Here is a 14,969-nt window from a genome sequence, read left to right on the forward strand (position 1 = left end):
TGAATTTAAATAGAACCTGTAGTGCAATCATGGAACATTCTGGAAATAAGAAGAGCTGATCCAGAAGTGCCTTGGGGAGAAGTCACCCATTATCAATGGTCAAGTTTAGGACATAACACAAAAATCCAGGCTGATGGTAGATGGGCCTCCTCACTTACAGCTATAACTTTCATATACAGCCCTCTTCCACTGTCTCAGACTCCTGGCCTATGCTAAGCATACTGCTGGCACACAAACCTCCATGCCATTGCTTAGGCTTAGCACACAGCCTGCCATGTCCTGACTCTTGTGCATGCAGAATGACATGCTAGTTTTATTTCAAGACTTGGCTCAAATTCAGCAATTTCCCTGAAGCTTTCCCTATTCCTGGCACCAAAATGTATTATGCCTCCCTTTGTTGTCCAACGTCTTATTTGAGTTCTTTCTATTCATGTTAGAGCTTGTATCTCACCCTGTCTTTAGAATGGTTTTCTGCTTCCCTACCAACTTCCTCAGACAAACAGTGTCACCTAGCTATGCTTTTCTTCTCTAAATCCCTACTATGAAATTAGGTATATATAATTTTCTTTAAAAATTTTAAATTTTATTAAATTTGTTGGGCTGATACTGATTGATAAAGTATAGGTTTCAAGTATACAATTTTTAATAAAAGTTGGTGGACAGAATGACACAGTATCATTGGTGGATCTACAAAAGGATAGCACAAAGATTTCTTGGCTCATCATGAGTCCTTAGAAAAAGATAAAATGACTTGATTTTTCTGAAAAATTTAGTTTGTACAAACATAATCTTTAAGAAAGGTAATGTGCCTGTTTTAATTTGATTCTTAATAGGACACTGATAGACTTGCATAATGCTTCCATGCATTAGACATAGTGAATTAAACTAGAGAAAGCATTTCTCCCATTCCTAGAAAGCATTCTGCCTCACAAATGCTGACTGATACCCTGAATTATGCTTGCACTAATGCTTATTTACATGTGTCAACAGAATGACATCTTCAAAGTATTTCCAGCTCTCTCAGACATTCCAAATCCAGGGTGTGGAGCATGGCTTTATAACCCAGAATTATAATAAAACTTTCATTTATGTGCAGAGCCTGATGTTGTCCATGAATATTTATTTTACCAGGCTTAGGCTAAGCTCTATCTATTATGTGAAATTGCAAAGTTGTAGGCACAACAAAAATAATAAAAATAAAAAAAATTGTCATAAAATTTTAGAAATAATGTACTATTTCTATTTTCAATGATAAACTCACAAATTAAATTGTTGAAAAAGTCTTTTATGAAAGAAGTACTTAACAGCAAGAGGATAATATGTTCATAGTTTATTGGAAAGCCAATTATGTAATATCAAATTTTGAAATTAAATAGTTTACTTGCTATTAATGTGATTTTTTTTCTTTATCCTATACAAAATATAAAATTTAAGTTTAACTTGTCACTAATCATTGCTAAATAGTAAGTTACTTTACCACTTCCTATAGATAAAACACTGAGAGTATTTGGTTTCTTTCTTCTAGGAATTGCAGAGTTGACTACTCACACTTCCTTATTCCTGAAAACTTCAGCAGAACACATATGTGAGTATAAACAGTATATTAATCAAATTATTCATCAAAGTAAAATATAATGTATATTATCAACCTCAGATCTTTCGTGAATGCTTTTTCAGGTATCCTACATCAAAACTTATATAGGCCTAGCCCTGGCAGGGTAGCTCATTTGGTTAGAGTGTTGCCCTATACGTCAGGGTTGTGGGTTCAGTCTCCTTTTAGGGTTTATACAAGAATCAACCAATGGATGCATACATAAGTGGAACAACCAAGTGATGTTTCTCTCTCTTTGTCTCTCTCCCCTCTCTAAAATCAATAGAAAATAATATATAAGTCTTCTAGAACAATGTTTTATTTTATTTATTCATCTATTCACTCATCAATGTGTCCATCAAATCGCCAGTGATTTTATGGTATTATGTGCTAGGATGGTTATAGTGATGGATAAAGCAAAGAAGTCATGGCTCCTCAAGGTGGATTACATGATGCTTGAGACTAGATAAAATTAAATTATCATTGTTTCTATTTCTAGCAATAAGGCTAACTAGATGTTTAGAAAACAATGCTCCAAAGTAGTGATCCTAAACAAAAGAAATATTGTGTGTTTTTTATAAATAATATGGTTAATTGGTGTCAATCAGAAATGGTAAGAATACATGAACCCAAAATGGAGAACAGAGCAGTAGGGACATCTGTCATACTTATGGCCCATAGCCTCAATTTGGTGACTGTCATAGACAAGGGACAAATTCTAAGCTTCAAGAAAGATGACAGATCTGAGTGGAAAGATCTGTGTGAAGCCAAGATTCCTGAAGGGCAGCGCTCAGCAGGTGAACACAAACACACACTGCACAAAGGTAGAAAACTGAGAAGTATACTAGGTTAACCTTTGCTCTCAATAAGATTAAAAATGAGTCTCCCCTGAAAATGACGACCACAAGTTCACATTTAAGTGGGCCAAGGAAATAGTTCACACAACCTCTTCATTCTGGTAAAACTCAAGAAAGAAATTTAGTTTTTTTAACGGGATTTTCTTTTTTTAGAATGTTTTTATTTATTTATTTATTTTTATAGATGGGAAGGGAGGGAGAAATAGTGGGAGAGAAACATTAATGTGTGGTTGCCTCTCGCATGCCCCCAACTGGGGACCTGGCCCACAACCCAGGCAGGTGCCCTGGACCAGGAATCAAACCTGTGACCCTTTGGTCATTCCAATGAGGCACACAAGCCAGGGAAGAAATTTAGTTTTAAATGATCCCAAGTTGAGATTTACATAGGTCCTTCAAAGAAGTAAACACAAATCCTCTCTACCACACCACAAACAATTACAATAGTGTTTTAAAGTACAAACTCAAAACCAAAACACTAAGCATAGAAGGCCACAAAAACTATGTGTCCTTCACATAGTTTCAGCATAAAGAACAGGGCAGCAGACCCCTTAATACCAGACCCCCTAATACTAAAGATAGTAGAATATTCAGATTCAGAATTAAAGAAAATAAATAAATAAAATAAATTATTTTAATATTTCTAACAAGATCAAAAGGAATTGCAGGAATAATGAAGGCACAAAGGACTATCAAAGTTGACCAAACAGATTTGAAAAAAGAGTTAATAATAGAAAATAGTAATGTAACAATTGGGTTAAGCACCAGATTGGATATATTTCAAAAGAATTTATAAACCAGAATATAAATATGAATAAATTGTTCAGAATGCAACCTAGAGGTATAAAAAGATAGTAAAAATTACATAGATATAAGAAACATGTAGAAAAGGCTAAGATGTTCCAACATATTAAGTACAAATTGTGATAACAGGGAAAATAGCCAAAAAGCAATATCTAAGGAAATTGTAAAGACTCCATTTCTTAGACTGAGGAAGCTAGGAAAAAAAGTCAATGTAGAAACATTACACTAAAACTGAAGAAAACCAAAGAGAAAGAATTTTTTAAAAAGATTTTATTTATTTATTTCTTAGAGAGGGAAGGGAGGGAGAAAGAGAGAGAGAGAAACATCAATGTGCGGTTGCTGGGGGTCGTGGCCTGCAACCCAGCATGTACCCTGACTGGGAATTGAACCTGCGACACTTTGGTTCACAGCACGCACTCAATCCACTGAGCTACACCAGCCAGGGCTGAGAAAGAATTTTTTAAAGTAGCCATGAAGGTAAAACAGAATTCTTATAAAGAAAAGACAATTTGGTTGATGTCAAATTATTTAATTTTCTTTTTGGACCTCAGATGGCAGAGGGTATTGTCATAGTTATAATGAAACTTTATTATCAATTGTCTAAAATTCTTTTTCATAAATTATTTATTTTTATTCCCATTCCCCTACCCTATATTTAATATATATTTTGTGTGAATAATCTGTTACTTGCTCATAAGTATTCTTATAAGCATGTAAAGAATTTAGCAATTTTCTTCAAAAAACTTTAATAGTTTTCTTGTTGCTCTGTTCAGTGTTTAGATGATCATATCATCTGACTACAATGACAGGTTTTCAAGTTTTCTCACAATCTCTCTGTCTCTCTGTTTTCTCTCTTAAAAAATTATTTTCATCAGACTGTCAGCTGATTTCTCAAAAGAGACCTTACAGGCCAGAAGGGGCTAGAAAAACATATTCCAAGTCATGAAAAGTAAGGACATATATCCAAGATTGCTCTACCCAGAAAAGCTTTCATTTAGAATGGAAGGGCAGATAAAGAACTTCTCAGATAAGGTCAAGTTAAAGGAGTTCATCATCACCAAGCCCTTATTATATGAAATGTTAAAGGGACTTATCTAAGAAAAAGAAGATAAAAAATATGAACAGAAAAAAAGACAGTAAACTAAGTTATTGACAATCACAACTAAAACAAAAGAAAACTAAGTAAACAAATAGAACAGGAACAGAAAGAACCACAGAAATGGAGATCACATGGAGGGTTAGCAACAGGGGAGTGGGAGGAGGAGAGAGGGGGGCAAAGGTACAGAGAATAAGTAGCATAGACGGTAGGGAGAGAATAGACAGGGGGAGGGCAAGAATAGTATGGGAAATGTAGAAGCTAAAGAACTTATGACACATGGACATGAACTAAAAAGGGAATTGTGGATGGGAGGGAGTATGCAGGGTGGAAGGGAATGAAGGGAGAGAATGGGACAACTGTAATAGCATAATCAATAAAATATATTAAAAAAAAAGAATGATGTCCCAAAAAAGGTTAGGCCAGCCATAACTGAATTAACTACTCCTTATTAATAATATTAGGTAGTTTCCAAACAGGTTATTTTGTTGTGTTCGGGTTTTGCAATATAAAGAATCCTGATATTAAAAAAAAAATTTAGCAATTTGCTGGATACAATTTTAATAAAAATAGAAATAGCATTTGTTCATACAACACAAACTAATAAGAAATTATAATAAAAACATATTATATTAGATAAACATAAATATATTAATTTTATAGAAGTTAATTAACAACACATAACATTTGTGGGAAGAAAAAACTAAAATAGCAATAAAGTCATAAGTGATCTAAATAATTGGAGGAAAAGTCCTCATTCATAGGGTATCTTACTATAAAAATATATTAATTATTTCCAAATTCATGTAAAAATTGAATGTAATCTCAACCATTTTGTTGCATCTATTTAATAATTTTTATAAAATCAGCAAAAATTATTTCAGTACTTATATGGAATAAAGAAGGCCTAAATATAAAGATAACCATTAAAAAGATGAAAGATGAGGACTTGATCTATAAGTTATTAAAACATAATTCAAACAATAGTAATAAAAACATTATTTTATTAACACAGTAAAAACAAATTGATTTTTTTTAAATAGAAGACCTTTAGTGAGACTCATCTGGACAGGTGTTAACATACCACATAGATGGTGTTCCTAATCACCTGGGACAAGACAGACTAGAGAGGGCAGTAACATTGACTCATTAGAAGACAGAAACACAAACTTTGATCTGTACCTACTACCAACCACAGAGATAAACTCATAATTGTGTGCATATACATATGTGTGTATGTGTGTGTATATATACATATAATAAAATAAAATGAACAAAACTAAAGAAAAAATAAGTAAATATTAGTGACTTGGGGATCCCTGTTCTGCCTCCTGTTGCCCTAGGTGTTCCTCACCAGTTTCTGCATTGCCATGACCTTCCCTCCACATCTCCTCTCTCTTACTCCACCGAAGGTGATAGCAGCCTGCTTAGAGATTATGTATGAAAAAGGGCTGGTCAGAGGAAAGGAGCCAACCACCAAGAAAGTTATATCCAAATTCATTTTAACTTGGGAATACTATAGCAATTGTAACCTACCACTGTTTTAGTCTGTGGTACTTTATAAAAAAATTAATGAGAAAGGAGTGTTTCCCAAACCTGGGCTGAGACAATGTTTTTGCTTGATATATTCATGTCTAGGAAGTTATTATTATTTGTAATAAAACACTTGAGTAAAATTTTGATATACCTAAATGAGATTAAGAAATTTTGAGAAGTCAAGGTTGCCCATCCAGCTAAGTAAAACTCATAAAATATTTTTAAAAGAGATACATGTGTTTTAATCTATTCTAAAAATAATCATCTAACACCTGTTCTTTCATATGAAATATCTTTCCAGGATAGAAACCTTTGAATATACTTTTTTTAAGGAGCCTCTTCTCTCATGAAAAGTTTGCAAAAACAATTGACAGGTGCTCATAGAAATCTATTTGTCTGAGGAATTTGAGTGAACAAGAACAGCAAATTTAAACAATAAGAATTGTTTTAAGGGAAATGTTAGTATGGGGCTGCTATATTAGTTTAATGTAAAGAACATATACACTGAAATCTATTCTATGGCTGGAACAGTTGTGGGAAATGAGAGGTCCAAAGATAAACAGTCTTTCAATTCAAGAAGCTTATAGAGCAGTACAGTAGATCACAGCTGAACTGGATCTTTGGTTTCATTTCCTCAAGTAGGGACCAGACATGGAGACTAAGAAGAGAGAAGCTGCCTGAAAGATGGGCAGACTTTATGCCCTCATGCCCACTACTGAGAAGCTGAATACATTCTCCTTTTGACCTCAGTGGCAGACTATATTTAAACATTTATCTCTAGTTTTTATGTTCTTTGACCTATCCTGGATACTCAGCTTTTTAGCCACCCAGGAAAAGCCATAAAATTTATATATGATCCCAATAGGAAAATGCATTTAATTACTCAATGTGTTATTCTCAAATCATTCACCAAAATAGCTTGTAACCTCTTAATTGTTATTTCCTTTTGGTGCACTCCAGAACTAAAGTATTAAATACTGGTTAATTATGTTGCTGACTCAGAAGGTAGGGTTTTTTTTATGTGCAATTTTTTAGTTAAAAATAAAATCCCAAAATAAAAGAGAGACAGGGTATGGATTTAACTCAAGCTGTGGATGGCACCAATATGTCAGCTAAGATGTGGTCTATTTATTCTGATTAGTTCCCTCCAAAGCAAAGAATTTTTATTTCTTCCTGCCATGCTACAATGGGTTAATACCAATACGTTCACTATTTGTACCCCTCTCCCCAAAAAAGACATATTTATTTAGGAGACCTAGATGAAATTTTGGTTCTTCACAATTTTTCACCACCCTTCGAAGAGGCAGTATTTTTCAAGTGCTAGAGGAGGTCATACTAATTAGCTGGTCATGTCAAATTCAACCTGACAGACTCACTGTGAAAATGAAGTCTATATTTTATATAATATTTACAATAGAAAAATTTCAGGTATTATAATTATGAAATCTAAACTATTTTTCTTAAAGGAAAACCGATTCTCAGCACACAGACCTGCCCAATATCTCATATCACCAAACATAGGTGACTCTAAAGTCACTCAAGTTCTTTAAGGCATTGTGGGAATGAAAGGAAAGGAGGGTCTGAGTAAGCTAAACTGTGAGCTGTAGCAAATACTTAATCTGATATATTTTAAAGATTATTTTAATTTTTTGAACCATTACTCCACAAAGATTTGCTGTATGCCCTGTAAGAGAAAGTACATATACAGTAAGAATTTTGAAGTCATTCTATTATTATAGCATTTATAATTATATCTTGATTTTTTTTGCTGGCAAATTTGTTATTGTAATGAAAATTAATGTAGTGATTGAAAATGATTCAATGGAGTAAGCAAAGTATTCTTTTATTAAAATAAGGAGATTGGTCTCTTTTATCATTTATCTTATTGCATGATTATATAATGTTTCATAAGTGCTCACAGTATCATATGAAAACAATGTAAAGTGTGCAGTGTTTAGTTTTATTTAACTGAATATTCAACATCAAATAATTTATATCAATCAAATATTCATCAAAGATCCACAAAGAAAACAAGACTAGGTCATAAATAATATCTCAATCATTACCAAAGGTTTTCAATGGTACAGACTGTGGTCTTTTTTTTGTTAAAAATGTATTTAATTTAGAAATTAATGACAAAACTGTACTTAACTCACATATATTTGAAAATTAAAAAATAATATTAAAAATAACTCATTATTCAAAGAAAAAAATCATAATAAAAATTACAAAATATTTGGTATTGAATAATATTTAAAACATGGTGTATAAACTAATTAAAATTATTTAATACTTACATTTATTAAAGAAAAACTAAGACTCAATGAGCCAAGTATCCATATCACAAAGTTAAGAAAATGAAAATAGAATTAACTGACAAAAGTAGTGCCCTAAGAAATAATGCCACACTAGAGAAGATCAAAAACAAATTAAAAAAGTGCTTGTGTATGTGTGTGTGTGTATGTGTGTTATCTCCTGCAATCTAAATCTACTCTCTTGGCAAAGTTCTAATATTCAATACAGTATTATTAACTACAGCCATCATGCTGTGTATTACGTCTCTGGACTTATTCATCCTACATAACTGCAACTTTATACCTTTGACCAAGAGCTCTCATTTCCTCTACAGCCTCACCCCCATAAAAACCCTAGTTCCCCTCTCTGCTTCTTTGAATTAGACTTTTGTAAGATTCCACATATGAGTGAGATCATGCAGAGTTTTCCTTTCCGCATTTGGCTTATTTCACTTAGCACAATGATCTCTAGACTACAGTAATTACATCACTGTGTACATGTATTATCAAATCATCATGTTGTACACTTTAAATATAACAATTTATAGTGGTTTCTTGTGGGTTTACTTCTGACAAAGATAGAGTAATTCCCTAATGAAACTACAAAAGAAAAAAAGAAGAGAAGGAAGGCAGAAAGGGAGAGAGGGAGGCAGGAAAATGACATTACAAATAAGAGTTTGCAAGACACTGGAAACAAATGTAATGAGCACGACTATAGTGATGGCTATACCTTACGGCCTTGAGAGAGTTTCCAGGCTGCAGCGCATGAAAGAGGTACTCAGGTAGAGCAAAAAGATTACCTGGCTTGACAAGATGGAGCTAAGATTTTGGGGAGAACAGGAGGCCAGGGTTTACAGAATACAGTAATATAGAAGAAAGCACAACACAGAGAGAAAACTCTGGAAATCTGTAGATAAGTGTCCTCAAGTAATCAGCAGAGAACTAATCAGCCCATGTGTGTGAGAAAACCACCTAGAGGCAGACAAAGGACCACATTATTAAGAGTAATGGAACATTTTCAAAGATAGACCACATAACAGGACACAAAGCAAGCCACAACAAATCCAAGAATATTGAAATCATATCTAGCATTTTCTCAGATCACAATGGCTTGAAACAAGAAACCAACCTCAAGGAAAAAACTCAAAAACAACAAAATGCATTGAGACTGAATAACAATGAATGAGTAAACAATGAGATCAAGGAAGAAATCAAAACATTTCTGGAAACAAATGAAAATGAACACACAACAATCCAAAACCCATGGGACACAGCAAAGGCAGTCCTAAGAGAGAAGTTCATAGCAATACAAGCCTATCTAAAGAAGATAGAAAATTTTAAAATAAATGACCTAATCTCAAATATACAAAAACTAGAGGAAAAACAACAAACAAAGCCCAGAATGAATAGCAGGAACGAAATAATCAAGATCAGAGCAGAATTAAATGACATAGAGATTAAAAGAATAACTCAAAGAATCAACAAATCCAGAAGTGGGTTATTTGAAAAGATAAACAAAATCAACAAGCATTTAACCAGACTCAACAGGAAAAACAGAGAGAGGACCCAAATAAATAAAATCAGAAGTGAAAGAGAACTTACAACTGTAACTACAGAAATACAAAATATCATAAGAAAACCTGAGTGAAATGAAAAAAATTCCAGAAACATATAATCCTCTGAAACTGAGTCAAGGAGAAGCAGAAAGCCTGAGTCGACCAATATCAGCTAGTGAAATTGAAGCACTAATAAAAAACTCCCAACACAAAAAAGACCTGGACCAGAAGGTTTCACAGGAGAATGTTACCAAACATTTAGAGAAGAACTAATCCCTATCCTTCTCAAACTATTCCAAAAAACGCCAAAAGAGGGAAGTTTTCCAAATCCTTTTTATGAGGCCAGTATTATCCTAATTCTAAAACCATATAAAGGCACAACAAGGAGAGAGAACTCCAGGCCAATATTGCTGATGAACATAGATGCTAAAATCCTCAACAAAATATTGGCAAACCACATCCAGTAATACATTAAAAAGGTCATAGGCCATGACCAAGTGAGATTTATCCCAGGGATGCAAGGATGGTACAACATTCACAAATGAATAAGTGAAATACATCACATAAATAATATGAAAGACAAAAACCACATGATGATATCAATAGGTGCGGACAAAGCATTTGATAAACTATAGTACTCATTTATGATAAAAAACACTCAGCAAAGTGGAAGTAGAGGGAGTATACCTCAACATAATAAAGGCCCTATATGAGAAACCTACAGCCAACATCATACTCAACAGGCAAAAACTAAAAGCTTTCTCACTAAGATCAGGCACAAGACAAGGGTGTTTGCTTTCACCACTTCTATTCAACATAGTATTGGAAGTTCTAGCCACAGTGATCAGACAAGAAAAAGAAATAAAAGGCATCCAAATTGGAAAGGAGAAAATAAAACTGTCACTGTTTGCAGATGACATGAGAGTGTACACAGAAAACCCTACAGACTCCAACAAAAAACTACTCAACCTAAAAAATGAATTTGGAAAAACAGTGGGATACAAAATCAGCATTCAGATATTGAAGGTGTTTTTGTACACCAACAATGAAATATCAGAAACAGAAATTAGGAAAAAATTATATTCACTATAACAAGAAAAATAAAATACTTAGGAATAAACTTAACCAAGGAGGTGAAAGACCTGTACTAAAACAAAAACTACAGAACTCTGAGGAAAGACATTAATGAAGACACAAATAAATGGAAGCATATACCATGTTCATGGACAGGACAAATTAATATCATTAAAATGTCCATACTACCCAAAGCAATTTATAGATTCAATGCAATCCCTATCAAAGTAACAATGACATATTTCACAGATAAAGAACAAATATTTCAAAAATTTATATGGAACCATAAATGACCCTAAATAGCTGCAGCGATTTTGAGAAAGAAGAACAAAGTAGAAGGCATGACAACCCTGATATTGAACTATATTATAAGGTCACTGTAATCAAAACGGTCTGGTATGGTCACAAAAACAGACACATAGACCAATGAAACAGAATAAAGAGCCCAGAAATAAACCCATGTCAATATGTTTGGTTAAACGTTAATATTGGCAAAGGGGAGAGGAACATAAAAATGGAGTAAAAATAGCCTCTTCAACAAATGGTGTTGAGATATATGGTCAACTACATGCAAAAAGAAAATGAAATTTGACCACCAACTTATACCATACACCAGAATAAACTCAAGATGGATAAAATACTTAAATATAAATTGTGACACCACAAAAGTCCAAGAGAAAAACATAGGCAGGGAAATTTCAGATATTCCATGCAACAATATTTTAACTGATATATCTCCTAGGACAAGGGACATAAAGGAAAGCAAAACAAATGGGACTACAGCAATTTTAAAAGCTTCTGCACTGTTAAAGAAAACATCAAAAAAATGGAAAAGAAACCAACTGTATGGGAAATCACATTTGCCAATGATACCTCAGAGAAGGATTTGATCTCAAAAATATATAAAGAACTCACATGACTCCACACCAGGAAAACAAAAAATCCAATTAAAAAATGGGCAAAGGACTTGAACAGATACTTCTCTAAAGAGAACATTCAGAGGGCCCATAGACACATGAAAAAATTCTCAAGGTCACTAGCCATTAGAAAGATGCAAATTAAAACCACAATGAGATGCAAATTCACACCAGTCAGAATGACTATTATTAATAAATCAACAAACAAGAAGTGCTGCTGAGATTCTGGGGAAAAGGGAACCCTAGTGAACTGTTGGTGGGAATGCAGATTGGTATAGCCGTTGAGGAAAACACTGTGGAATTTCCTCAAAAACTAAAGATGGAACTGCCTTTTGATTCAGCAATCCCACTGTTGGGAATATTTCCTAACAATCCTTAAACACCAATTCAAAGGATCCTATGCACCCCAATGTTCAGAGCAGCATTATTTACAATAGCCAAGTGCTGGAAACAGCCTAAATGCCCATCAGTAAGTGAGTGAATTAAAAAACTGTGGTACATTTACACAGTGGAAAACTATGCAGCAGAAAGAAAGAAGGAACTCCTACCCTTCAGGACAGCATGGATGGAACTAGAGAGCACTTTGCTAAGTGAAACAAGCCAGGTGGTAAAAAACAGATACCAACCATATGATCTCAGCTATAAGTAGAACCTAATCAACAAAACAAACAAATGAACAAAATAGAATCAGAGACATTGAAATAAAGAACAAACTGACAGTAACCAAAGGGGAGGGGGAGGGGGATAACAAGGAAAGAAGGTGAAGAGGCAAGCCAAAGAACATGAATAGAGGACTCCTGGGCACGGACAATGGATTAGATTGACTATGGGATTGGGGGGAATGGGGCATGGGAGAGCAATGGGGAAAAAGGCAGGGCAACTGTAACTGACATCAATAAATAAAACATTTTAAAAAGAGAGTAAAGGTAACAGTGCCTATTGCCCACACAGTCAAAAACAGCACCTATTCTTACAAGTCATACTAGATAATGGGGCAGTGGGTAATGCAAAGAAGTATTTTGTTTCAGTAGTGAGAAATAATTATCTGTACAATAAGTATATCAAAAAAGTACCACAGACTAAAAAAAAAGAAATTTTTCCAAAGAACTTAACTGCATCCTATAACAAAGCTCAAGAAGATTAATAAAAATACATAAAAAAACACTTAGAACCCCAGAACCCCACCAGGTAAAATTCACTATGTCTGACATCCAATCAAAGTTTACTAGTCATGTCAGAGAGGTAACCAAATATAACCCATAATAAGAATAATTAACAAATCAAAACTAATGTAGAACTGAAGTAGATATCAGAATTATTAGAGAACATTTCAAAAGTTACAATAGTTGTGTTTCATATGTTTAAAAAGTTAAGTAGATTTATCAAAGATAAAAAATAAAAATTTGAGAGATGAGAACTATAATGTTTAAGATGAAAATTACACTGGATGGAACTGATGGGAGATTATACATTACATAAATAAGGGATAATAAACGTTAAAGTATAACATGGGAACTATTCAATGGGAAGCACACAGAGAGAAAAAACAACTAATAAAATCAAGAGTGTCATGAGTTTAGCTGTATGACAACTTCAGATGTCCTGATGCACAATGAAGTGAAATCCCCAAAGTGGAGGGAGAGAGGGAAATAAATAAATATCTTCTTACAAAAGTAAAAATATAATTTAATAGAGACAGAATAATCTTACCACCTAATTGTGCTAAAAATATTGGACATCATTTACAAAAGAATAATCATTGAGATATGTCTCACACCTTAATTAATAAAAAGTCAATACTGATTACAGCCCTAAGGGTAAAATGTAATACTAAAACACCTCTAGAAGAAAACAACAGAAAACCTACAAGTGCTGGGTCTGATTAGAAGTTTTTACATATAATTTCAAAAGCATATTCATAAAAGAACATAGTAATTAATTAGACTTTACCAAAGCTTTGATCCGTGACATTTTTAAGAGAACAAAAAGACAAGACATGGGTGTAAAGAAAGTTTTTGTAAATTACACATTTGCTGAAAGACAGAAAATATAAAGTATATCCAGTATATTCAAAAATATAAAGAATACTTAAAATGAAACAACAGAAAACAACTTAATAAAATTGTAAATCTGAATTGGCTAATCACCAAAAAGATATATAATTTGAAAATAAACATGAAAAGATGAACTAAACATTAGTTACTAAAAAATCACAAAGTTAAAACAGAATTATTTTTTTTGTTATTTATTGTTAAACAATGTATTTCATACAGAATTCCATACATGGACAGAAGAAATCAGATCAACATCTATGAGTTTCTTTTCATGGGCCTCTCTGAACGGCCAGAGCAGCAACCTCTCCTGGTTGGGCTCTTCCTGGGCATGTTCCTGGTCACTGTGCTGGAAAACCTGCACATCATCCCAGTCATTGGCTCTGACATGCACCTCCACACCCCCAGGCACATCTTCCTGGCTAACTTGTCCTTCTTTGACAATCGTTTCATCTCTACAGTAATTACCCAGTTGCTAGATAACATTGGCTCAGGAAGTAAACTGATTTCTTATGGTGAAGGTCTTATACAACTCTATTTCTTTGGCCTATTTGCAGATCTGGACAACTTTCTCCTGGCTGTGATGGCACCTGACTGCTATGTGGCTATCAGCTACCCCCTCCATTATGCCATGACCATGAACTCCCAATGCTGTATCCTGTTGGTGGATGGGTCATGGGTGGTCACTACCCTCCATGCCCTAGTGCATACCCTCCTAGTGACCAGGCTTTCCTTCTGTGGCCCCAATATCATACCCCATTTCTACTGTGATTTCTACTGTGTCCCCCTCCTGAAGCTAGCCTTCTCCAGTACTTATGTGCATAACCTGATGTTCATCCTTGTGGCAGGAACACTGCTAATCGGACCCCCTGTCTGCATCCTTACATCTTACTTTTACATTGCATTGGCTGTTCAAAGAATTGATTCCCCAAAGGGTAAGCAAAGGGCCTTTGCCAACTGTTCCTCCCATCTCTCTGTGGTCTCTCTGTAAAACAGAATTATTATATACCACTATACGAGGCCTGTCCAGAAGGCATCCAGCCAAGTAATCTGAAAACAGAGACATTTATTGAAGAATCAAGAAACATTGTACACAGAACAATGACTCCTCAGACCCCTTCAAAGGAGGCACCTTGGGACCTCACACAGTTCTCCCAATCGCCATCAGCTGCCCCATTGTATTTTCCTGAATCTCA

At 34.1% G+C, this 14,969-nt stretch overlaps 1 protein-coding gene across 1 annotated transcript; it reads left to right on the plus strand.

Moving 5' to 3' along the window:
- The first annotated feature begins 14,005 nt into the window (after positions 1-14,005).
- LOC123808669 (olfactory receptor 1361-like) lies at positions 14,006-14,764 on the plus strand. Its single transcript, XM_045823458.1, has one exon. The coding sequence runs from the start codon at positions 14,006-14,008 to the stop codon at positions 14,762-14,764; it is 759 nt and encodes a 252-aa protein (XP_045679414.1).
- The last annotated feature ends 205 nt before the right edge of the window (positions 14,765-14,969 follow it).

Source organism: Phyllostomus hastatus, unplaced genomic scaffold (assembly GCF_019186645.2).
Source record: "Phyllostomus hastatus isolate PE091 unplaced genomic scaffold, TTU_PhHast_1.1 phas_scaffold_501, whole genome shotgun sequence".
Taxonomy (NCBI): Eukaryota; Metazoa; Chordata; class Mammalia; order Chiroptera; family Phyllostomidae; genus Phyllostomus; species Phyllostomus hastatus.